Source organism: Vanellus vanellus, assembly GCF_965231255.1.
Source record: "Vanellus vanellus genome assembly, chromosome: 19".
In the NCBI taxonomy this organism is placed as follows: Eukaryota; Metazoa; Chordata; class Aves; order Charadriiformes; family Charadriidae; genus Vanellus; species Vanellus vanellus.
The window spans coordinates 11927677-11951524 of record NC_138924.1 but is presented as its reverse complement, the minus strand read 5'-3'; the positions used below and the strand labels follow the sequence as shown (position 1 = coordinate 11951524).

The 23848-nt window shown below is 41.4% G+C and overlaps 2 protein-coding genes across 5 annotated transcripts in view; one reads left to right on the top strand and one right to left on the bottom strand.

The window, feature by feature from the left end:
- Positions 1 to 23848, top strand: part of NF1 (neurofibromin 1) — a gene marked incomplete at its 5' end in the record, with an annotated part of 98926 nt that overhangs the window by 44367 nt on the left and 30711 nt on the right. For 3 of the 4 annotated variants that reach the window (XM_082492859.1, XM_082492858.1, XM_082492857.1), the window contains 6 exons: positions 1059 to 1121; positions 3083 to 3241; positions 4086 to 4183; positions 4330 to 4476; positions 4898 to 5044; positions 5383 to 5493. In XM_082492859.1, the coding sequence (XP_082348985.1) occupies positions 1059 to 1121; positions 3083 to 3241; positions 4086 to 4183; positions 4330 to 4476; positions 4898 to 5044; positions 5383 to 5493 (725 nt within the window). The remainder of the gene's footprint in view (positions 1 to 1058; positions 1122 to 3082; positions 3242 to 4085; positions 4184 to 4329; positions 4477 to 4897; positions 5045 to 5382; positions 5494 to 23848) is intronic. The other variant, XM_082492860.1, reaches the window with a different exon arrangement.
- OMG (oligodendrocyte myelin glycoprotein) lies at positions 16033 to 17455 on the bottom strand (the record flags this gene model as incomplete). Its single annotated transcript, XM_082493069.1, has 1 exon — positions 16033 to 17455. One exon carries the CDS (start codon positions 17453 to 17455, stop codon positions 16136 to 16138), a length of 1320 nt encoding a protein of 439 aa, XP_082349195.1. The 3' UTR covers positions 16033 to 16135.

Genomic DNA, 23848 nt, shown 5'->3' with positions numbered 1-23848 from the left:
GAAATTGTGCTGTCTTTTTCGTAAATAACACACAAACATACGTGGTTTTTCTTAATAGAGGTGGAAATTTTACTTGCTTTAAATACAAAAGCCTGACTTTTTTTCTTTTTTACTCTGTCACATTCTGAAGTTGTAGAAATTTGCTTCCGGTTCCGGTTTATGTGATGCTCGAAAGATTATTTGAAGGGTTGGTGCATGCTTGCTCTCAGACTGCTAAATGTTGCTAGCTTTCTGTCGATACAGCTCCAGGTGATGCTCGCGGTAGGGCCTCTCCGCGATGCTGCTTTGCGTTTACAGCTGATATGAAGGATGTAGGAGTGAGCTCCGAGCCCCCGAGTCCCCTCTCTGAGGGGAGCAGAGCACAAGGGATGTGCTGGAGCTTTGCCCAAATCCTGCTGGGAAGCAGGAGGGAATGTGACGCTTCTTGGTGGGTCCCTTTGCACTTCAGTGAAATGCAGAAATAAGCACAATCAAGTCAGATGTCTTGGTTGGAAATCTGTGATAGATTAATGTAGACCTGCTGGCATTTTCTTCCTTCTTGCAGAGTGTTTTATGGCAGTGTTTAGCTGTCAAAGTAGTAATAACCGTGATGATTCACAGGTCTAAATTGAAGGACACACAGAGAAACATTGGGAAGATCTAAAACTCTAAATTTATTTTTAAAGCAATATGTATTTCAAAGGTATAACACTTTACTATTTTTACTATTAAAATTATTTGGGGACGGTGAAATACATTTGAAAGCTGAATATACCATTTAATGCCCAATATTGTGTATCATGAGCACATTAATGTGGTTTGACTTTTAATCTAGCCAGAAATAGTAGAAATGATTGAAACGCAACATTTGCTTGTTTTGTATTTAGTGCTTTGTAAATAAAATGTAATAAAATTGTGGAATAAAAACTCCATCATCAGTCTTTAGTTTATATATTTCATTTTCTGTTGGTTACGTTTGTTACATTTTACTGTGTAATTTATGTACAAGTCAACATTGGTTTTTTGTTGCTGTATGTAGTTGGTGCTGTGACTTGTTTGTGCTCATCTCTGTTCTGTAGGCAACTTGCCACTCTCTACTGAATAAAGCTACCGTAAAAGAAAAAAAGGAAAACAAAAAATCAGTAAGTTTGGAGACCTTTTTATTAGCCATTTCTTTCAAAGCACAACAGAAACCTTTTGCTGTTTGTTCAAAACATCTTCACTTCAGTCTATTTGACCTCACTGTAAAATCATTCTACTAATTCTGGCACAAAATAGCTTTCATTTCAATTAACACTGGAATTAAGTTCTATTTAAAATATTCTCTGTGTGCCTATTTGAGTAAACAAAAGACATGTTTAACATTACTGCTTAGTATTTAATACTCTGATTCTTCTACCCTTGCCACCATCTTCAAATTAAAAAAAAATGCGGAAGCAAAATGTTTTCTTCAGTTTTGGGGAAAACCCGACTGTTTAGTTGTTTTAATGCTCTGGCAGATAACTTGAATTCAGCTTGCATCCTGGGAGAAGAGCAATTAATATATATGGGTTACTGAAAAGAAAAGAGGCTTATATGACTTGTTTCTGATACATTTCCTTTTGTTTGCCTTGTGACTAAGCAATGCAATTTAGCACTTGTATTTATTTACAGAGAAAAGCAGACTTCCCATTTTAAGAAACTGGCTGTGTTAAAGAGATGAGCTATATAGACTGTGATAGAGTGGTGTCATTGAAAGTTAAGAGTTATCCTTTTCTTTGACAGTGACCTCAAAATATAAAGTGTGAATAAAACAAGAGGCCGAATGGAAAATTAGACTTTTATTAATTGCTCCCTTATTTTTTGCTGTAACTGAGCAGAAGAGTAATCATGTTTAAATGCAAAATCTGTGTGCAAACTAGTATTTTACAAGAAAATATTATCAGTAATTGCATGCCAAGTTAACTGAATGAAGTTGCTACTGAACCAAAGTGATTATTGAAGTATTATGTATGTACTAATGGCTTTATCCGTTTTAAGAAGCATGATTTGAGTTCTATTTTGAAGTATTTTAGTAAAACGGGTTTGTTTGTTTATAATTGGTTTTAAACGATGTAACTTAAAATACGAAGCTTGCTAATTTTATTCTGTGAAAAGGCAGACTGACTTGTTTGGATTAACTGTTGTTGCTCATAAGAAAATACACATAAAGATATTGAATCTTTATAGAACGACATGTAGCATATTTAAGAACTTTGTTTTTGTTAGGGAGCTTTATCTTTAACTAACTTTTCAAAGTCAAATGAAAGATATCCAGAGAATAGACTGTCTTCTTAGGAGTACATAGAGGATTTCCCGAAAAGAAAGGAGATTTTTTTTTTCGTACAACATTTTCAGAATTACTTTTTTTTTCTAGATAGCAAAGAACAATATTTTCCACTGCAGTTCTAGCAAATTCCTGCAAAGTGATTTTGGGCAGTGTCTGTATAGGCGGAGAAGGACGCTGGCCGCTCGGCTCTGGCACACTCTGTCTTTCCTCCTTTGGCAAATCTGTTGAGATCTGATGGTTTTGAAGAGTACTTCTACAAATAGCTCCTTCCCACAAATTTAAAATTACTCCCGAAACTTTACAGCATAAGTCTTACTGCTGGAGAGGCTCTTTGATCAGTAGTGAAATTACCAATAGTCGAGTAAAAGACCCACTCGTTTAAGAAGAATGATCTGTACCTGATGGGAGGACGGTGCCCACCTGCGTGTGGTCGTACGGCATTTGCCTGCTTTGCTGTCAGCGCAGGGGCCCGGAGTCGGGGGTCAGCGCCTCTGCAAAGCATCTGCTTATCTTTGACCAATAGCTGCTGCAGCGACTTCACCCTAGCGAGCGAGCGAGCGAGTTTGCCCGAGAGCAGAAGTAAAGCCAGCTAGTGCCTGATAGCCCCCTCGCCATTACTCTTGTTTCCCTCTCGTTCCTGCTGGTCCTGTGGCGCGAGAGCGCCCGACTCAAATGCGTTGGGCTCGGTTGGTGTGGAAAGAATGCTTAAAGTTGGATTACCATACAAGGCTTTTCTCAGCTTGCTTTCCCTTTCCTTTAATGCAAAAATATTCTTTATAATTCTCAACTTCGTAGGTTGTTAGTCAGCGATTTCCTCAGAACAGCATCGGAGCAGTTGGAAGCGCGATGTTCCTTCGGTTCATCAATCCCGCGATCGTCTCCCCGTACGAGGCAGGGATTCTAGACAAAAAGCCTCCACCAAGAATTGAAAGGGGATTGAAACTGATGTCAAAGGTGAATCAGTAACGTTTTTATTTGGCCATATTGTGTGTTCTACCTGATTTAGTTTGTTCTTTGACTAGTATGAGAAAATTTAGTTGAACTTGTACTTTTTTATAGCAACCATCGGGTTTATTTAAAGTGCAGTTTCTACTCTGTTTATACGTCATGATGTTACTGTTACAGCTCCCAGCAGCATAAGTATGGGGAACGGCCTGTATGAAAAAACACATTTTGCCAAAACACTGTATAAGATAACGGAATGCCTTCTGGCTCCTCACTTGAACTTCTAACCTTATTTAAAAAGAAAGAAAGAAACCAATGTTACTTTTAGCACAGTGAGAAGAGTGGCAGCCAGATACTGCTTAAGTTCATACGAGCGCTAAGGAAGTGATTTTTCCTATCTTTAGTCTTATTTGGTATTATTTCCTGTAAAATTAAAATTAAAAAAAAAAAAGGTTTAATGATGGCATAGAAATACTGTGGCTTGTGCATATGATCTATGTTAAATGTTGAGAAATTCTAGTTCTCTTTAAATAGGCATATGCTATTGCCTTTGCCTGTCTGTATAACTTCTGGAAGAAATAGTGACGCTTAATAAATGGTGATTTTGAAAGACGATTTATTTTCCTTGTCTAAAGCTGAATAAAGTTCATAAATAAGGGAAGTAATTTTCTAGTATTTAAAAGCACATAAAGGAAAATATTTTGAAAGGGAACATATTTTGAATTACTTGGCTTGTTGGCTTTTTTTGCCTTGAGCTTTCACAACAGGTTAAAATGACTATTTCTGATAGTGAAGTTACACTGGTTGCCATAGCAGTTCATTTATTAAACTTTACCATCTTTTTATTGTTTAGATACTTCAGAGTATTGCCAACCATGTCCTGTTTACAAAAGAAGAACATATGCGGCCTTTTAACGATTTTGTAAAAAGCAATTTTGACGCAGCACGAAGGTAGGCCCTTTGGAAACGTGCACTAAGAGTCTGTCCCATGTATAAAGTGCAAACGGAGAATGTTCTTAGAACCTTTTAATTTACACTGAGTCCACTGGGCAGATTTCCCTGGGGCGCTTATGGGAATTACTGGTTTTCTGCTCTAGGTTTTTCCTTGATATCGCGTCTGACTGCCCCGCCAGCGACACGGTCAATCACAGCCTGTCCTTCATCAGTGACGGCAATGTGCTCGCTTTGCACCGGCTGCTGTGGAACAATCAGGAGAAGATTGGCCAGTACCTTTCCAGCAACAGGTGAGGCTTCAGAAGTGCTACGAAGAGGGGAGGAGCTGATGGGAAAGGAATATTTGGGAATATGCTCAGATGCTTCTGTTATTATTACCGAGAAGAATATTGTGGCTGCAAATCTTACCTTTAGAAACATTTTTCTGATTGACAAGCCATTATTGGGAACATACCTAACATCTTTGCTGCCCCCGTCATTGGCAACCTTTTGTGCATGTACAAAGTTTTCTGTCAAAGTCTGTCTTACCTTTTGTAAGAATTGTTCCGTGTGTAACAGACATTTTTCTTATTTCTTTGTTGAACACCTTTTTTTTATTTTATTTTAAAAGAGAAAGTCCAGCCTGTTCAAGGTAAGGAAGGGTAGTGGGAAAAAAAATAAGCATTGCTGAGCAAAGGAGGACTTTTCTTGTAAGTAATATTCTGTTTCTAGGGACCACAAGGCTGTTGGAAGACGACCTTTTGACAAGATGGCGACTCTTCTTGCCTATCTGGGTCCTCCTGAGCACAAACCCGTGGCAGATACCCATTGGTCCAGTTTAAATCTCACTAGTTCCAAATTTGAAGAATTTATGACAAGGTAATGAGATTATCGTGGAGGGGGAGCCGTTGTGGGTGGCGACTTCAGCATGGCAGGCAGTAGAAGTAGTTATTAAGACTCCAGCTTTTGTTTTTACAGGGATTTTAAAAAGCTGGGTCTACACGTACCTTTTAGGTTGCTCAATAGATTTTAAATTTCAAAAATTAAATTGAGAACCAGAGATGTAGTAATATTTGTGATTTAAGAAAGGTTCAAGCTTGTGTGAACTATATACTTTTGTTTAAAGATACAAATAAAGGGGGGTTGGTTTTTTTTTTCTTATTTTAAAAGTTTTTTTCTTTGTTGTGAAAAGTTGATATCAATGTACTGCTTTTTAGGCATCAGGTACATGAAAAAGAGGAGTTCAAGGCACTGAAAACGTTGAATATTTTCTACCAAGCTGGGACATCAAAAGCTGGCAATCCTGTTTTCTACTACATTGCTCGGCGGTAAGGAGTCTTTCACCTTCTCTATCTGAAAGAAACGTGTAAAATGAAAAGTATCAAATGTGTATAAGAAAGGGACACCAACTTTGTAACAAACAAGAATCTGAAAATAGCTTATTTGTCACATTTTTGCGACAGTGTTTTGGAATTGCGTTGTTTCCTAAATCAGAATTGACGTAGTTTTCTGTGGAAAAATAGCTAAAATTTTAAATACATTTTATTAATTTTTCACTGTCTCAAGTAAACTACATCCACACCACATTACTGTTAACCCTTTATCAGAGATTTTAGTGTCTTCATTTTCTGAAGTATAAAATGAGTAACAAGCTAAAACATGGGATAAAATCTCTCAAGTGGCCCTGTATCCCATTTTAGAGAGTAATACAGGCATTTAGAAGTTTCACACGTAGACAACACCATGATGTTGCTTCAGTTTCACCAGTATGTTCTAAGTGAAAATAATACCACGTTTTTGGAAATGATTGAGTCTGTGGAAATATCACTAAAGTAAGAACAAAAGCAGATGTTGACATTTGAACTTTGCAAAAGACTGTGTTTTTCCAATAAGACAAAATTTTGAAAGTTTTAAGTCTTCCCGACTCTGACAGACAGTGATTCATAACAGTGAGTAACATATGCTGCAGTACTGAAGAATCCAGGAAGAATATCCCAAGCTCAAGATTAGTCAGTTTATGGTCAAATAAGTTACAACTGTCTTTCTTTCTTTAAAATAAAACATAACAAAATTAAATAAACTAGTTGTTTTATTTAAAGTAATGCCTGCGGTCATAAAGCTGAACTAGAGTAAGGATATAACTGAAACTTGGTATTTCAATCTAGTTATTAAGTAACTGCCCTATAAAATCCATGGAGAACAGCACTGTCAAAACAGTTTCCATAGTAATTACGCTTAATACTAAAAGTCATTCCGAGACTCTAGAAAACCGTCGTGCTCGCAACCAAGTGCGATCTAAGACTGAACTGTAGGGAGAAGATGAGCGCCATTGTACCTTTCCTCTGTGCCGTGGTGTTGGTGCCTTGGCTTTTGGGAGTGGTGCTGCCGGGGAGGTGTGGGCTGGCGGCGGTGGCACTGCTGGTTTTGGCACCGGCGGGCTGCGTGATGGTGCTGCCAGTGTCTGCGAAGGTCTCACCGGCAGTGATGGTGGTAGCGAGAGTCCTGACTCAGTGTGGCGCTTACGGGTGCTGTGATGATGTTCATGGTTGGACTGTTGCCGATGCATTTTGTACCAGTGGGGCTCTTGGCTTTGCTTCTGCTGCTATTGCTGGTATGGTTTTTGCTGGTGCTGCTGATGGTAGCTGAGTTCATGCTGGTGGAGCTCCTTGTGGCACCAGTGCTGGTGGAGTCCGTGTGGTTGCTTTGGCTCTTCTTGGTGCCTCTCTTGGTGGTGGGGTGCCTGTTTGTCGTGCCAGTGGGGCGGCTGCTGCCCCAGCGGGGTGCTTGCTCCTGGTACCCGTGCTGCTGCCATGCTTATCCGTGGCATGGTGAGGAATGGCTGTGGGCCCTGGGGAGCTCTTGCTTGAGCTGCTTCTTGGGGTGAGGCTGGGAAGAGAGCTTTTCATGGTGGTGCCAGTGGTGCTGTCCTGGGCGTGCTCCTTGCTGGTCGGGGCACTGCTACGCGCGGTAAATTGGTGGCAGTTTCATTGATGGTATTGTCGTGATCTGAGATGTCATCAGTGGTGAACCTTCTGCAGACCCTTTGAGTTCATATAAGAACATGAAAACAAGCAGAGGAAACCACTTCAGCAGTATCTCCTTTTGTATTCAACAATTTAAATAAGTAGTCAATACATATTTGCAAACGAGGCATTCTTGGAATTTACATATTTCTATTGAAAATCATACCCAACAGGCATGTAAGGTTTTTTCAATTAATTAAAATTTTAGATCCCTAATTTTATTAATTTTCATAGTTTTTCATTGTTTCCAGTAGTGCCCTTTATTCTGTATATTGAGTTACAAACTTACTTTCCTAGAAAATTTGTATTCTCTTATACTATGTGACTTTTGTCATATCCCCTCAGAAATTTTCAAAATTTCCAAATTTTCAACTAGGGAACGATTTTAGTGATTGGAGGACTTCAATGTTTTACCACTGGATAATAAACATACCTTGTTCCAAATTCAGGTTGGAGGCTAAAATCATGAGCAAGCTTTGAAGAACCTTTCCAAATATAACCTCTAACGTGGTAGTTGAATTCTGCTGCTTAAATATGGTTTCCTAGCCAGGATGCAATTAGAGATCCAACAAATGAATATATCTGTTCACGTTTCTTTTATTATGTTTTTGATTTTCAGAGCAACAAACAAACAAAACTTCTGTTCGGTATCAATGTGGAAGGTAAAATAAATTTCAAAACTGTTTCCTTCTTCTGGAATTTTGTACAGGCATGCTAAAGGGCTTCTTCATGCTTTAAAAAACCCAGTACAAACCGCTTGCTTTCAAGCCGGTAGTGTAGGGAGGAGATGCTTACGTTCTCGTAAATTTGTTGCTGTGAAAGTTCTCAAGCACTTGCTTCGCTGCTAGCTCTTAGGAAGACTTCCTGTGTAAGGCAGTCCAAGGGGGAAGCAGGAGGAGAGCGTGCCATGGCTGGTACCTTTTGCTGTGAAGGAGAGTAAAGTGCCCGTGCTTGGTGTCAGCTTGACACTTAATGAATCTCTCAGCTCGTGCTAATCAAAGGAACACTGAATAACACAAGGTAACTCTCATTATGTAGAGGTAGGTAAGAAAACAAAATTTATCTGAACCTCCTTCCAATGATTTATAGCTCTGAAATAGAATGTAGATAAGAGAACATTTATCTGAGCCAGCTTTTAGCTTTCCTTTTGCTTGGGAAATTGCCTTCCTTTAACTTGACTCCCTTTCTGCATTTTCAACACCCTTGAGTCTCTGGATGGAGTGGAAGGAAACAAGATGAGTAGTACCACTTACCTTCTGTCCTCATTTTTTGTCTACTGCACTTCTCTGCCCTCTGTGAGGTCTTTGAGTCACCTTTGAGCCTATTGTGTTGGCTGAAGTGGGCCTTTATAAACTCTCAGCTGAAACGTCAGTTTGCAGTATAAATGGCCGTGCAAGTTTCTAGCAGTGATCCACTAGTATTAAATGAGGTTATTGTTTGTATCTCTCTCTCACATATTACAACAAAATGGTTGCAAAGAGGAGTACCTTCTGGAAATGCTCCCGTTGGAACATTAGTGGTCGTTGTTGAAACAAAAGCAGACCCATTTTATGTCAGTGAAACGCGTATCTGCGTATCTCGCATCTAAGGCAGTTTTCTGCTTTTCAGAAGACGTTGAACAGCACATGACTCGTAGAGTGACTTCACTGGGATATCAGAATGTTTCGTGTAATTCTGTACGAGGAACAGATTTATTGAATCTGAAGTTTGAGCCTTGCATTTATGCCAGGCAGGAGGAAAAACGCCAGTGATGTCCTAAAGATTCAGAGGGGGGACGGAGTTGACAGTGAAGTGAGTGTATACAGTGCTGGAACTGCAATTAGTTGCCTGTCTTCCATTTGTTCATAAGCTCATCTTTTCCTAGAGAGTCCCAAAACTAAATCTGCAAAGTTTCAAAAGTTTAACTAAGGACACATTTTTAACTGCTGTATTGTGTAGGGGACTAACTCACTGTGAGCACTTAAAATTCCGTGCCCTTGGATTATGAGTTTTGCTAAAGTTGACTTCTGCATAGGCTTGAAAAAGGATATGTACTCAGGGACAGCATGGGTCAGCTTAAGTAACTGTTTTTCAAAAAGCATGTTGGTTGTTTTCGACAGCATAACTTTATGTATCTCAAGGTCAGTAAAATTTTGAAGATTATGTAATGTACTGTTTTCAGACCCCTTCTGAACTAGTTGTACTGCTGTCACGAGAAAACTGATCATCCTGAAGATTCAGGAATAAAAATGGATGCTTGGAAACTCAGTTTTTCTTCCAGTTGTTGTGCTTATTCACTGTTGTAACGGAGTAAGCTTGAAAAGTTGTCAGACTACTGCAAGTTAGAAGGCTCAGCTGGAGGCGTTTTATCTCCCCACTCCCACCTGAATTTCCCATCCGCCCCTCTGTTCCATCAAAGTAATTTCAGAAACTGTTTCTCTGAAACTTGTGCAGGTATATATCACAGGACAAAATACCTTCTCTTTAGAATAAAAAGCAAAGTAGAATATATACTTTCACGAATACTTCAACCTTGTCCTTTTCTAAGGCAAGCACTGGGGGGGTGGTGTTCCCCCAACATCTTTCATGAGCTATGTTGAATATACAACAACAAAAATATTAATATATTAATATTAAAAGTGCTTTTGTATCCTTGCACGGTTAATTTTGGTATGAGTGAGTCTGTTTAAATGAGATTTCTTCCCCCTTTCTTTAGGTGAGATGTGTAGTGGACACCAGTAGATATTTGAAGGGAACTGGGAATGCCTGATCGTTTAATTTGGAGTAGGAGGATGGCATGTCAGTGTCTGCTTCAGGAAGCGTGGTGTCTTCTGCACGCTCCAAGGAAGGACTTAGTTGCAGCTTAATGAGAAAGGGTCGTTGACTTGTTCCCTGCAGAAGTGCACTGGTGCTTTTCTCTCTGGTCTGGATTGTTTTCCTTTGTCAGCACTCGGAGCCGTACGGCAAAGGATTCTTTGAAGCACCTGCGCTAAACCGAACTCACGCGCTAGGCAAAAGGCATCGGTCACCATCGAAGGTGCCGTTGCTGCTGTCGGGAGGATTTTGCTGTAGTTAAAGACGGGGGCAGTGTGATCACAGAGGCGCCCACGTGTGCTTCTGCTTGGAGCGTACCCCGAGTTCAGCAGCCTGCGGGGCTCGCGGGCAGGAGGAGCGATCCCCGAGGGAGCCCGGCACCCCCTTTTTTTTTTTTTTTTTTTTTCCTAAGCAAGATCCCAGATGTTTAAGCCCCTTCCATACACAAAGTTAGAAGAGAAGGTAGTCTTTTGAATTCTCTTTAAAAAATTCTCTGTTTGCTTGCCACATTTTTCTCCTCTGTTTTTTTTCCATTAGACACTGTCTTATTTCATGTCAAGTAAAATAAAATGCCTACATTGTTATCCCGTCCTGTTCAGATGAGAAATTAGGCATACAAATGCCAAGAATAGTGATAACCCATCTTCAAAAAGTCTGCTCTGTCTGGCAGCGATCTGAGGCATCTTTATGTATTCTGCGAAGACTTGACCTGCCGTGTGTTTTCTTCATTTGCAGAGCAAGAAATGGTTATTTCATCCATAAAGAAAGAATTTTTGGAAATAAATTGATACAAATATGTGCAACACATGCTTGCTAGGCCTACATCACTTACCTACCTGTTCTTTAATAGTAGAAAAATGAAATTGTCCACAACTGGCTGACTTAATAGCAGTGGTGTATCTGTAAGGAAGTTTACAGGCATAGTGCTTATGACTTACTAATGAGCTCCTGCGGAAGCGATCTCAGCAAAAATAAGTTGTTGTTTAAATGCTACCAACTACTTCAGTATTTTGAGCTGAGGCCTGCAAACTGTTTATATAAATCTGTTGTAAATGGAAATGACCTGGTGGTGATTTTGTGCTTATTTCAGTATTTGAAACTTTGGCGTTTTACTGTTAGCTGGTCCAAGGCGCAGTGGTGTTGTAAGTGTGCTGTTGGAATGTTGGTGGGTAGGAGGAAAGTCAGCATCGGGGCGTGTTTTTCCAGGCATTTGGAGAGGTATTATCGATACATAATGGCCCTGTCCCTTCAGCACTGGGGGGTTTGCATCTCAAATTCCACACAGCAGAGTACATGAAAAGGCGGCGGAGGAGAGCTTAAGCCTTAAGTAGAGTTACCGTATAAAGTCTGTGTAAGGTACCTATGAATGTTTCTTGGGGCTACATGTAGCTAGAGAAATGCATAATCCTCACACAATCAGCCAGTGATACCTGCAGAGAGAGGGGAGATTGATTAAACACTCCCTGGAACTTGATTATACACATCCAGGAATCCAACAACGCAGCTGGTGAGATGTTTACAAGATACATAATCTGACATTGAAATGGGCGACAGTATCATTCGCTTGTAGGTGTAGGTACTGCTTACCGCTTGTCACGAGTGACGCACACTGTAAGCTAAAAGAATAGTGATAATGCCTGTTCATTATGGGGCTAAATTCTGCAGAATATCTACTCAAGGGCAGGTGAATCTGCTTTTCATAATTTTGCATAAGGGCTATTGATGAGAATGATGACATTTTATGGCTGTTATCCTCATGCCCTTTACTTGCGAATAATTCAACTTTTTATGCGTGCTTCCTTATCTGAGAAAGTATGCGATCGTTAGCACCTGTACCTACGGAGTGTGATTCAGGATTTTTTCTTTGGAAAAAGGTGCCAGCTCAGTGGGTTTGTACGCAGTTTGTACAACATCCGTTTGTACACAGATGTTTGAGAGGAAGCCTTTCCAAGTCTGGCCAAGCCAGTAACAGGCGCTAACGAAGCTAGTACATAAATAATAAAGCAGGCTGCCGCTAACCGAGTTACCTGGCAGTTTAACAGTCAGAAAAGTTGTTTTCAAGAAAATAGCTTTATAAACTGTGTCCTGGGGATTTTTGAATGAACACAAACCTCAGTTCCTCAAAGGAAGAATAGCATAGCGATCGTGGGAGAAGTCGGATAAGCGTTCCTGCGTTGCGTGAAGGGGTGGTAAGGGGCGGGTCCCTGTACATTTTATCCAGGTACAGGGTACTTAATGAAAATATTGTTATGCTTTGACGTCAGCCTTGCTGCTAGGTGGAATATTGCATGCCTTTACCGCCCTTTTTATTGCTTGCTCTCTCTTCAGGAGCTACGGAGTCGTTGAGCGTTCCGGCGTGCGGCAGGTCCCCCGCCTGGCCGGTGGGGCCGGGCCCCGCGGCGATGCTCGGACGATGCTTCTGCTGAGCGGGACGTGGGCCACGGGTGCCTCGTCGGGCTGTTTGCCTTGTGGCTCTGAGCCGGGTGTTGTTTTTAAAATTGTGAAATTTGGAAGGAGTGTTTAGATCGGGGCTGCCAGTATGTTTGAGCGCTTGCGGCAGGCTGATTTTTTTTTTGGTAGGTTGAGATCTCGTTGCTAGGGCATTGTTGAGTCATTTTACTGATATATCTGGATCAGTTTATATCCTTCTTGTGCTGTGAAATTTAATCCCTTCTGTCATTTTTGTTCGCATTTTGTTTCCTGGGCAACAACCTGTCTTCCGAAGCCACTGCTCATCTGTTTTTAATCCCTGCACTGCTACTAAAATGATCAATAAATCAATACTTATTGATTCTGAAGTACTGCCATTAAGTTTTAAAGCTGATATCTCAAACTAATTAATAGGAACGCAAACCTCTGAGTTATTGCTTCAGACTGCAGCTATCCTTACAGCGATTTTAACCTTTCAAAAACAAGGATATTTCTACTACAAGGTGTGCTAGGCCATTTTGGGGTGTTTTGAATATTGTCCTGAAATGCCAAAAAGGTATTTTGGAAAAAAAAATAATTTTTCTGAGAAGAGATTATTTAAAATATTTTGTATTTGTCATGGACGGAATGACCAGCATGTTTAAAACAGCACAAGCGGATGCTGTGGTCCTCACATCCGTGCCCATGGGTTTGATTTCAGTTTGACTGCGCTGTTGCCAAGCGACAAGTGCGCGACTCCCACGATTGCCTGCCCACTCGCTGCGCCGTTATCGACTCATTTGTATTCCAGAAAAATACAAGGAAACCGAAATTTCAGTCGGCTTTATTGAAGGCAGTCTGGCTAAGCAGCCCTCTTGCTTGCACCTCCCGCCGGCGAGGTTTGGGCAGCGAGCACAGCCCTGGGGGTCGGGAGCGCCATCTCACCTCCATACCCGGCTGAGTTGTTTTGTGTCCAACTTCCCAATCCTGTACGTGCATTTGGGAAACTCTGCAACCCTGTTTCCGCTTCCAGGCTTTTACCAGCGTGCGTAAGACTTCAGAGTCTGGGTAGCGAGTCGTTCGGTGTGGGCACTTGCAATTTGCCCCAAACAACTTCTGGCAAACAGTATTTTTCATGGAGTCGATGTTTGCTGAATGGTCCCATTACAGGTGAGACAGTCTTGGAGCATTTAAAGGGTTTTTTGCATCCAGTAGAATTTGGCATCCTGTATTGAATTCTTCAGCACAGACACGTGTAGTATTTCATGTAATTTCCTCAGCTCAAGGCGGTTTAGTCATAGCACCTCATTTTGCGATCTGTGCTGCCTCGCGGGCTGAGCTGCCGTAGGCTGTGTGAGATGAGGCCGTGGGAAGGAGTAATTCTCGGAAACGCCTCGTTCTGAACGTGGTAAGTGGGTTCTGCTGGTCCAGAGTCAGTCAGTACCTAGCGAACGTGTTGTCTGTCCAAAGAGAGCGGCAGGCAGCGACATTTTTTTAATACTGATCCTAGTTAGTGGAATTTATCAGTTTGTGTCAGGTTGTTTAACCTGGGGAAAATCTGTGGAACTTGTGCAAATGGTCAACTCTTTCCAACCGCCGGCAGCCACTTTGTGTCCCGAGGCACTCCGGCTGGCTGTTGGAGGTACCGTGCACGTATTGCTTATGGTCTAGGTTGTCTAAACTTTCACTCGGATAACTAGTTCTTGTCTACCTAAAATGTATATGAAAAGTCAGTCTTTTTTTTTTTTTTTTTTTTTTGTTGTTTTGGGTTTTTTTCAGTTTTCTGTCCTATTAAACATGGAGAGTCTTTTTGTGGGAGGGAGGAGAGAGCTCTGCCTTGTTCTAGGGGATAGAGATAGGCCGCAGGTGTTTGCAAGTTCTGAAGGGTGGGAAGGGGAAGGGTAGACCTATGTTGCTGTTGTCTTATTAATAAACAATATTAGGGATACGTCAGTATCGAAATAATATAATTTGATTTAACCATAATTTCCCCCCATAAGACATGACGATTTAGCCAAATGTCTGCTTGAAGTGGGTTTGTGTAACAAAATATCATCTCCTCGGCGGTATTACTATGCTTATTTGAAAAGAAGCACGGTCACTAATTCAGTTCAATACAAACGTAACTTTATTTTTACTTAAATGCCAATGAAATAACTGTACAAATCCATTGTGTAACATTTACTGTTAGAAATTAAAACACATTTCCGGTTATATAAATACTGTTCGCAATTGGAAAGTTGTGATTTCGCTGATACCAGTGGTTGCAAATGGTCAACAGCCCTCGTTGACACCTAGGAGAAGTAGGTAGAGGACTCCAGTCTCAGCAGTGAGGTTTTCTGGGGTTTGCAGCACCTTCATGCTACAATAACTGGAAATTAAATGGCCTGAAATGAATGGAAAACATTGTATAAAGATTTGTAATATTAAGTGAATAATACTTTTTCGATGATCTTGTTCTTCAGTTTTCATTTCATGCTGTTTGCAAAACTTCGTCTGTAGTATATCAAGTACCTTTGCCACATAAGTTAAATTATTTTCCTAGAGTGGACAGAACCACGCGTGCAACTATTTCTACTCACTGGTGGTGCAGATGTCAAGGAGAATACCGTTCATGCTCGTCCTTACAAAGCAAGGATTTGGGCATGTTCAATGCCATGGACTGAATGAATTTTTTTTCAAGTCACAAGATTCAAGGATTGTTTCAATGACAGCTTGACAACTAATTGCTTAATTGATTTGTTACATAGCTTGCGTTAGAAATTGGCTGATATTTCATTTTACTGATCAAAAAGTAGTAGTTTGGTATATTCTGGCTGATTTGTGATACTCTTTCAAGCATAATATATTAACATCTCATATTTTTGGATGTCACTTGAAATAAAGTCAAGGAGTTCCATTCCGTTAATTTACGTAGATAACTCCTTGTTGTTGGAGAGTGTCATGGCATTGAACATCTTGTGTTTTCTTCTGCTTTTATCTTTTTTTTTTTTTTTTTTAATATGGAAAGTGAGAAATAACTTGCCTGCAGTCTCTAAGTCAAGAGCAAAAAGAGATATCGGCCCCTGCCACTTTTCCCATGCTGAAGGCGGACCACGCCGCCTTCTCGGTTTACACGCTCTTAGCAGACGTCATGGCATTGTCATATTTAATTCCTAAATTCAAAACTGTTGTTCTTCTTATTTAAAATATCCTAATACATATGAAGCAAACATAGATACACATGCTAGCGATTTTTCTCAGGAATAACTTCTGATTAGTGAAACAGCTAGGTTTAGTTCCTTTATTTTTTCCCTTCCTTTTGCACGTTGTCATAACTTACAAAGAATCTGTGCTGCTATATTACAAGAATTGCTCACCGGCAAGTCAAGCAAGACAATGCGGATATGATACAGGCCTTCTGTTTGTTTCCAGTTGTTTAATGACAGAATCATACATAAAACCAGTACTTAAAATTCTGATGGTTTATTCTGTGCAAGTAAAATTAAAAATTTAAATACAAAATAAGCACATTTTAAAAACAAAATCATAGGTTAATTTTACTCAATTAAGACATATTAAAATAAGTAGCAGCTTAGTATCAAGACATTAGTGTGCACTTCTTTGATGAAGAACTGTTATTTTCTTTAGATCAGAGTCAGAACTTTGAGTTTCTCGTACTTTGCTTCCTTCTTTGACCTGGATGTCTTAACTCCGGCTGTGTATCACAGGAATAAACTCAATAATTTTCACAAGACACAAGCCTTTAGCCAATAAACGCTGCCACTGCATTAAGCATTACGACATAAACCAAATATATCTCACAGATACTTGCTTTGGAGGGCACGTGAGTATTCAAAATACTTGTAGTGGATTCCTCTTTCCTTAAGGTCGCGGTTGTGCTTTGGGGCATTTTGGAGTAGTTTGTTGGCATTCCACTGGTGATACTTAAAGTCATGGGGGTGGTGGGGGATCCTGTTGAACGAGTCAGGCTTGAGTTCGCCTCGGCGGAATCTTTGATGTAGATGGTGTGTGTGGCTGCTGCTTCTTGGGAGCTGACCTTCCTGGCGGTGGGATCTTCCGGATAGAGGAGGAGCGGTCGGTCTGTGCTCGTCAACAGGACAGTTTGGCTTAAGGTGGCCAAGCTGGTGACTTCTTTAGCTTTAAATTGTTTATGCATTTTTGTCATTTTGGTGGGTTCCGTTGCCACTGGAGAAGGAGCTTTGTCTGCTGCCTTCATTCCTTTCATCGTGAGGCTGGAGTCCGTGGCGGTGGGAGCCGCCGAGGTCGGGGTGGCACTCATCCAGAGCCCGGACTGGTTAGCACAGGGAGCCCCTATGACGCTGGCAGCTGTGCCCTGCACCCATTTAAGCAGATACGGGATATTTTGTTTGTCACTGCAGGACCACGGGTTGTTGTATAGGGTTACTACTCGCAGCTGGAAGAGCTGGTCGAAAGCTTTGTCGGGAATGTAGGTGAACTTGTTGTTGTGCAGGTAGAGGCTCGTAAGGTGCTGTAGTCTCACCAGCGTTCCCGGGAGTATCTGGGACAAGAAGTTGCTGGATAGGTCCACCGTCTCTATGTTGTAGGGCATGTTGGTTGGAACTGTCCAAAGTTTGTTGCTGCTGAGATTGAGAAACTTGAGACTGCTCAGTGTGTTGTTGATCAGAACAGCTCTTTCCACCATATTCCTGGAAACATCGAGCACTTTAAGATTCCACTGGTAAGCCGTATCAAGCTTCTGAAGAACTTTAATGTTGTTGTTTATGGCGTATAATTCCCATAAGGACTTGGGCAGATGGGCAGGAACATTCTTGAGCCAATTATTTGAAATATCAAGGGTCCTCAAATTGGTGAATCTCGTTAGCTGATGATCGAGATCTACGAACTGGTTAAAGGACAGATTTAAATATGTAATGTTGTCTTGAAGTCCGTGTGGCAGTATAGTTAAGTTTCTGCCTGAACAGTCCACATTCCTGTCGTTTCCTGAGCATGTACAGTTAGAAGGGCAGATACCCAAAACAGTGGGCATGAAAAACAGAAGGACCAGCAGACAGGTAGATGTAGTCAGTGTCTGGTACTCCATCGTTGCCTGAAAATAAATATACCAAAATGACACCCTTTAAATCCATGCGATATATTTTATTTCTTTATAAGGGCTGTCTTTGCAACGACCACTTGCAGGAGAAATTAAGTAAAAATATCAATAAACCCCTTTGTGGCACGGTCCTTTTTAGAATTGTTCAAGAGAGACTTTACAAAGCATCCCTTCAGACTGTCATGTTGTCTGGCAGAATGAGACTTGTTTTTTCATCTCCCTTTCCCCCTCAAGCTCAAATGAGGGCTTTCTTCCGAAAATGCAAGTCTCTTCCAAATGTTATACAATGTCTGCTTCTTGTTTTTAGTGATTTCAAGCCTATATTATGTTTGGAATAATGTGTTCTTTTATACAGGATGAAAAAATGGCTGTCAACTGGATCTGCTTTACAAATCTCTGCAGTAATGTAGCAGTCCCCCCCGTACACGCATGCTATTTGCTGAAGTAGAATTGGTTCAAATACATCTTAAATTGTTACGAATTTAGTTTGAAACCCCAATTCCACATTCATACTAACATGCACATTGTTATTTTTCCTTATTATACTGCTAATTGCATTCTCAGAGCTGGTAACACATGTTTGAAAGCTGAATAAATGTTAGTAAGAAATCTCTGACACTGCAGCAAATTTCTGGTGCAAGCATCTGTCATCGACTAACCATTTCCCTCTTGTTGCCGTCTCTAATTTTGTAGCAGGTTTTTGTGATGAAAAACAAAAAACCCCACAAACTTACCGTAATCTCTTCCGCGATATCAGCACATCATTTCTGTGGCAGATCGAAGCTTAGAGGTCGTCTCGTTCTGGGGAGTAGCTCCAGTTGCTGCCGGGGGGTTGTGCTTCCCTCTTCAGCTGCATCGTATTGCTGCTGGCTGGGGCTCCGCAGCACCTGATCTGACTACACGGAGACTGCAGAGCTGGCCCTGCTGCTGGCTCCCGTTCGTTGCACAGCAAGCATATTCACTACAATAGTTGGCTTTTGTAATTCGGACCGGTTAACTTCTCCGTGTCTGTATTTTAGGCTCTGTTAATGCATCGCAACATAACACGTAAGACTGCCTACGTAAACGGCACCGAGGCTATTCTAGCTTAAGCTGTGATCCCATTTCAATGTTCCTATTTACAAAGTCATGTTAACTTGTGTTCCTTTTTACCTTCGATTAACCTCTCCTCCTGTAATAAAGGTTAATCTTAATTTAGGCTTCCTATCTTAAGCTTTTTTAAGCTACGCTGCAGAATATCTTTTCATCATTTTAAAATCTTCCGTTTTCTGCTCCTCAGATCGGGCTATCACTGTTTTGTAGGGTATAATATAGCTCAGCTGGTAGGATTTTACAGATTCCTATAGGAAATCTATATCTGAATTTGTCCAAGCAATATGGTAAGAGTGGGTATACTTTATAATGCTGTTAATTTTAACATGGCGTAATGCAACAAGCCTTAAAGAAGTCTTTGGGTAATTGGAGTGCTATTCTTTAGGCAAGCACAATCGTACAGCTTATATAAACGGTAAGAAAACTTTGTAAATCTCTTTTCCTATGTCCCTTGTATGCACAGCCGCCTAGAATTGCACTTGCATAATTTAGGATGTTAATTTTTGGTGGTAATTTAAAAATTTTGGAGTTTATTGTTAGAATATGCGCGAACGTGCTCTGTGCAACATCCACAGATACATTCCCTCCCCAGGCGAACACAAAACTACAAACTGCAGTTTTGCGGAGCGGTCCCGGCAGGGTAGCTTCAGCGTATAGCAGCTTCTTTCTAGAAATCTAAACATTCAGTACTGATAAAAAAATAATATCAGTTTACCTCTAAGACCACCCTCCTACTTCTCCCCCAAAAGTTAGCTTATCGGAACGCGCAGCTCTGGCCAGTGCGGTGAGCTGCGCTTGTCCTCAGCGCCCAGAAAGGGACGTGTAAAGCACTTGAGGTAAAAGGAATCTGACATCCATGCAACATTAAATGAATTTTTAAAGTTTATAGTAGTAATATTGAGTGCATTCTGAAAATACTACTTCAGAGGAAGGAACTAGTGAATGTGCACAACGAGTTCTGCTGATCATTTGCCCAGGTGTTCTGCAAACTCTTTCTATTTTATCCATGAAAATCAAAAGTATTTAGGTAAAAGAAAGCCTTTTTGTACTTGTTCTTCAAGTGTTTGGAGCCATTTCAGCTGTTCAGTGACCACTGTATGAACTGTTACTCGCACCGTTCTCTGCTTTACCAATCAGTACTGGCGTAAAACCTCCAGTCACTTCACACTCAACTTTTTGGCAATATTTGGTCTGAAGGAAATCTCGTTGCGATTAGTGAAGAACAGCCGATGGCTGTTAGGAGGATTTGTGTCAGACACCTGGAATCCGTTGTTACCCCATCACGTGCAGAAGATGGCCTGTGTGTGAAAGGCGGCACGTGTGTGTGTCGAGGGACACGGACTTTGGTTTGAATTCAGAGCTTTGTATCTAAGCAAGTATGCTTTAAGTGACCAAAACATCTTTGAATCAGAAAGCTTTATTAAAATTAACTTGAATTCATTGCATCCTCTCATACAGCCTAGTAGGACAAACAATTTAGAGAAGCTCAGAGCACCTCTAAAGCTGTACCGTTTCTTGAAAGCTCCACGTCTACACCTCTGTTACGGTCTGTCTGTACGGGCACACACAGGTCTGTGCGTCTGCTGTGTTTTCTGTAGTCTCCAAAATCTGGACTCACTAGGAACAGTATCTAGTGGGCACAGTCCATATTGTATTTTGAAATTATTTCCTTCAGGCAGAAGCAGGTGGTTCCCTTTTGTGAAAGCTGAAGTTAAGAAACGCTGGGGAAGTGCCCGTGCTGTGGTCTCACTGTTCCGCCTGCGTCGACTTCTCCTTTTTTCGGTTATTTGAAGAATACTTCATTTAAGAAAAATGTGAAGTGTGCTGGAAATCAATTCTGGCGGTCTGCAGAGGGTCCCCTGGCTGCGGCTGCTGGGGCAGCGGTGCGTGGATCTCTTGAATAAGCGACTCGGGTGGCGGGGGCAACTGTTCCTCTGTTTCTGAGGGAAATCCCTGGTACTTGCTGTGATCCGAACTGTGGTCCTCAGCCGGTTCCCTGAGCCAGTCAGGTGGAGGGGGCAGATCTGGGAAGTCGGGTGAAGCCGTTGGGTGAGGACAGGAGGTGCGTGCAGGGCTTACTGCTTCAGCGGGGGGGGGCAGAGCCCCATCCGTGTTGGAAATGGGGAGAGCTGGAGCCCCATCCGTGTTGGAAATGAGGGGGGCTGGAAACCCATCCGTGTTGGAAATGGGGAGAGCCGGAGACCCATCCGTGTTGGAAACGGGGAGGGCTGGAGTTGGATCCGTGTTGGAAGCGCTGTCTACGGAGCAGTCTGCCACTGGTGGAGCCGCCTGGCTGTTCTCGTTGCTGGTGGTGCAGCGGGAGGGGTTCTCTGATGCAGCGGGATCCTGCTGTGAGTTTGTGTCTTGTTTCCATTTCCAAGGCAACATAAATAACACTGATGAACGTTTGGTAGCCTGGTCAGAGTCCATAAAGACATCTGGTGTGTCTCCATCCGCAAATGGAGAACGACCTGCCCAATTTGAATCTACTAGAACTGGCCTCTTGCAGCATTTCCAGAGAAGAATTATAATAATAGCCATTATCATACTAATCAAAATGATGCCAATTAGCAGTGCTGCTATCCAGCTTCCATCGCTAGGTTCTGCGTACGCTTTGGGGAACTGAGGCGATGTCGTGACAGTCAGTGCTCTTCCAGATTTGTGTGGACGGAGCCCGGTTGCTTGCAGTGGATATAGAGGAGCTTTGTCTGCTCTGGGACTCCTGATAATGGTGTATGAGTTTCTTTTGTTCGTGGAAACGTTTTGAGGTATTGCTGTAGAAAGTGATTTCCACAGTTCCCCACAGAAGAGCACCAGGATTAGCTGGTTGTTGGCCATTTTCCTGCAGCCCCTTTAGATATGTCCTCTCCTGTAGCAGGAATGAAATCAAACGTAGTCACTTGAAAACTGCGTTTGTTGTATTGTTGCACTTTATTGACACAAGATAACTTTATTTTAATACTCCAGTAGTGAAAATAATATTGGAGATTATGTTTAAAATTTCATGCTTGTTCCCTTTTGCATAATCAGGAGGTTTGTTGCTGACGTTACAAACAACAAGCAGATTTTCAACATGTATGATCATTCTAATTAAGAGACTTTTTTGAAGAGAACATCTTGGTTATTATTAACTTTTTTCGCCTTATCAGAAAAAGGCATCAGCAAAGAAGTCCTAACAGTGTTTCAAAATAACAACATTTATCAGTCATGTAAACGGTTATGGACCTGGAACGAGATTGGGAACACTCGCAGCAGTGTTGACAAACAGGACTGTCACAAGTAAAGACAATTGTCTTGTTTTGATGGGTATAAGCCGAGACCTAAGTAAAAGGCTCTTCGCAGTTCTCTTAAACTTTTATTTCCTGTTCTTGCCTTTCTTCAGCAGTTAAGGGCAGAGCGTAATAATTTTTGAAAAGTTTCCAAATACTGATGCTGTAATGGAACAGCATTCTAATGTTAAACTGTTTTCATAAATAAATTCCTGCACGGGGAACACTTTTTGCAATGGAGGAGATTGTGTTAAAATCAAGTTGTTGGCATGAAACATATTTCTTTTTTCTTTTCCTGTACTGTTTAGAGTTAGAGATCTCTGAGTGTCGCTATATGAAATAAATGATATAAAATACATCCACTGCATAGCATTTTTCTATCTGAAGTTACTTTCATGCAATTTGAGCTAATTTATCAGTTACTGTAATGGCAGTCATGTGAAGCTGTTTCTGGGACTTTAATATGCGTAAATCTCTGTGGGTTTACAAATATGCAAAATTAAATTTCCGATGTAACAGTGTAAACACCTATTGAGTAGTAAATTAATGCTTCTTGAGAACATTATGATCTAAACTCTGTAAGGTTTAAAATAGGTAAAAGTGATTCAATTTAATTTTTATTCTGCTCCCCCCTCTTCAAAATAGGATCAAATAATACTTACGTGTAGAGTTCATGGTAGTTCATAGGAACAACAGCAAAGAGTGTGTGTTTGAAGCCCTAATACTTTTAAGATGCAGGCATTCACAAGAGCTTTGAATACACCCTGAAGTCAGGACGTACACAGTGCTGTACGCGGTTCCATTTCAAACCCAATAATACAAATATTAAGACGTTCCGTCTTGCAGCTGATTCTTACCTGCACATTTATCTTCTCTCAAGCAAGCGCCGTCTTACTTTTTTCTTTGAAGCCTTAGGAAGACAGGCTGAGCGCTGAAAGTCAGGCGGCTGAAAATGGCTCCTTCCACGTTGAAGTAGGTTTCTGCAGCTCAAGAGGAAGTTTACCAACACTCGCTGCAGGAAGTGTCAAGAGTCGGGAGATTGCTAACAGCCTCATGGCAGAGTTTGCATGCTTTACCAGCAAACTTTTCAGCTCTGTAGTTTTTATGAAATTCAAATATCTAAAGGTTTGCGGCTTTCGTCCTCTATGTGCATATTGTGTAGAAATTCATGAATGCTTGTCTGCCTGTCTTTGTGGAAAATAGTTACAGTTACTTCTGTGTGAGTCAAAAATTGTGCAAGTTTGGACTGGATTTGAATTTTACTGATTGAATTTCAGTGGTGGTTTGGTGTGCTGTCATGATTATTGGTGGAAAAACAACCTTCGGTTCGTTCCAGTGAGTCATCGGAGGCTGGCTGATTACAGGATGCTGGCTTGCTTATGCATCTTCATTGGTGTAGTTGCATTAAAAGGCAGATAACTACAGAGTTCACCCTTCTTCTCCCCCCCCCCCCCCCCCCCCCGCATGTTTTTTTTCTCTCTGGACATCTCTGGTCCCTGCTGCCATTGTTGATGGGGGGCTGTGCTCTCTGGGCAGCCCTTTTCCCACTCTCTGCATACTATTTAATGTAACCCAAACTACTTTCTTTTGTCTCCTTGAGCATTTTTGCCTAGAAAGGCTGCCTGGCAAAAGGAAACCCGCACAAATATGTCCTCGTGGCATTTTGCAAGTGTATTCTGCCAGTGCCAAGTAGCTACCGCCAGATCCTTCTGCAGCTTCTTCATCTCCTCCTGCTTCTCCTGTTGGCCCTCTCTTCTGGTTACACTAGTTCTCTTTTTCAGACTCTTCCTGCTCCTGCAGCAAACACAAATCCTGATCCCATACTCTAGGTTTCTTGTCTGATTCCTTCATCTCATCCCCATTCTCTTCAACCTTCATAATTCCACCTGTCTTTTGCCACAGTTCCCACCTCAATGACAGTTCTTTTTCCTTCCTGTTTTTCCTCCCTCCCTCCCTTCCTCCCTTCCTTCCTTCCTTCCTTCCACTAATATGATCGTGATTCTTTTCCCTTTCTGCCTGC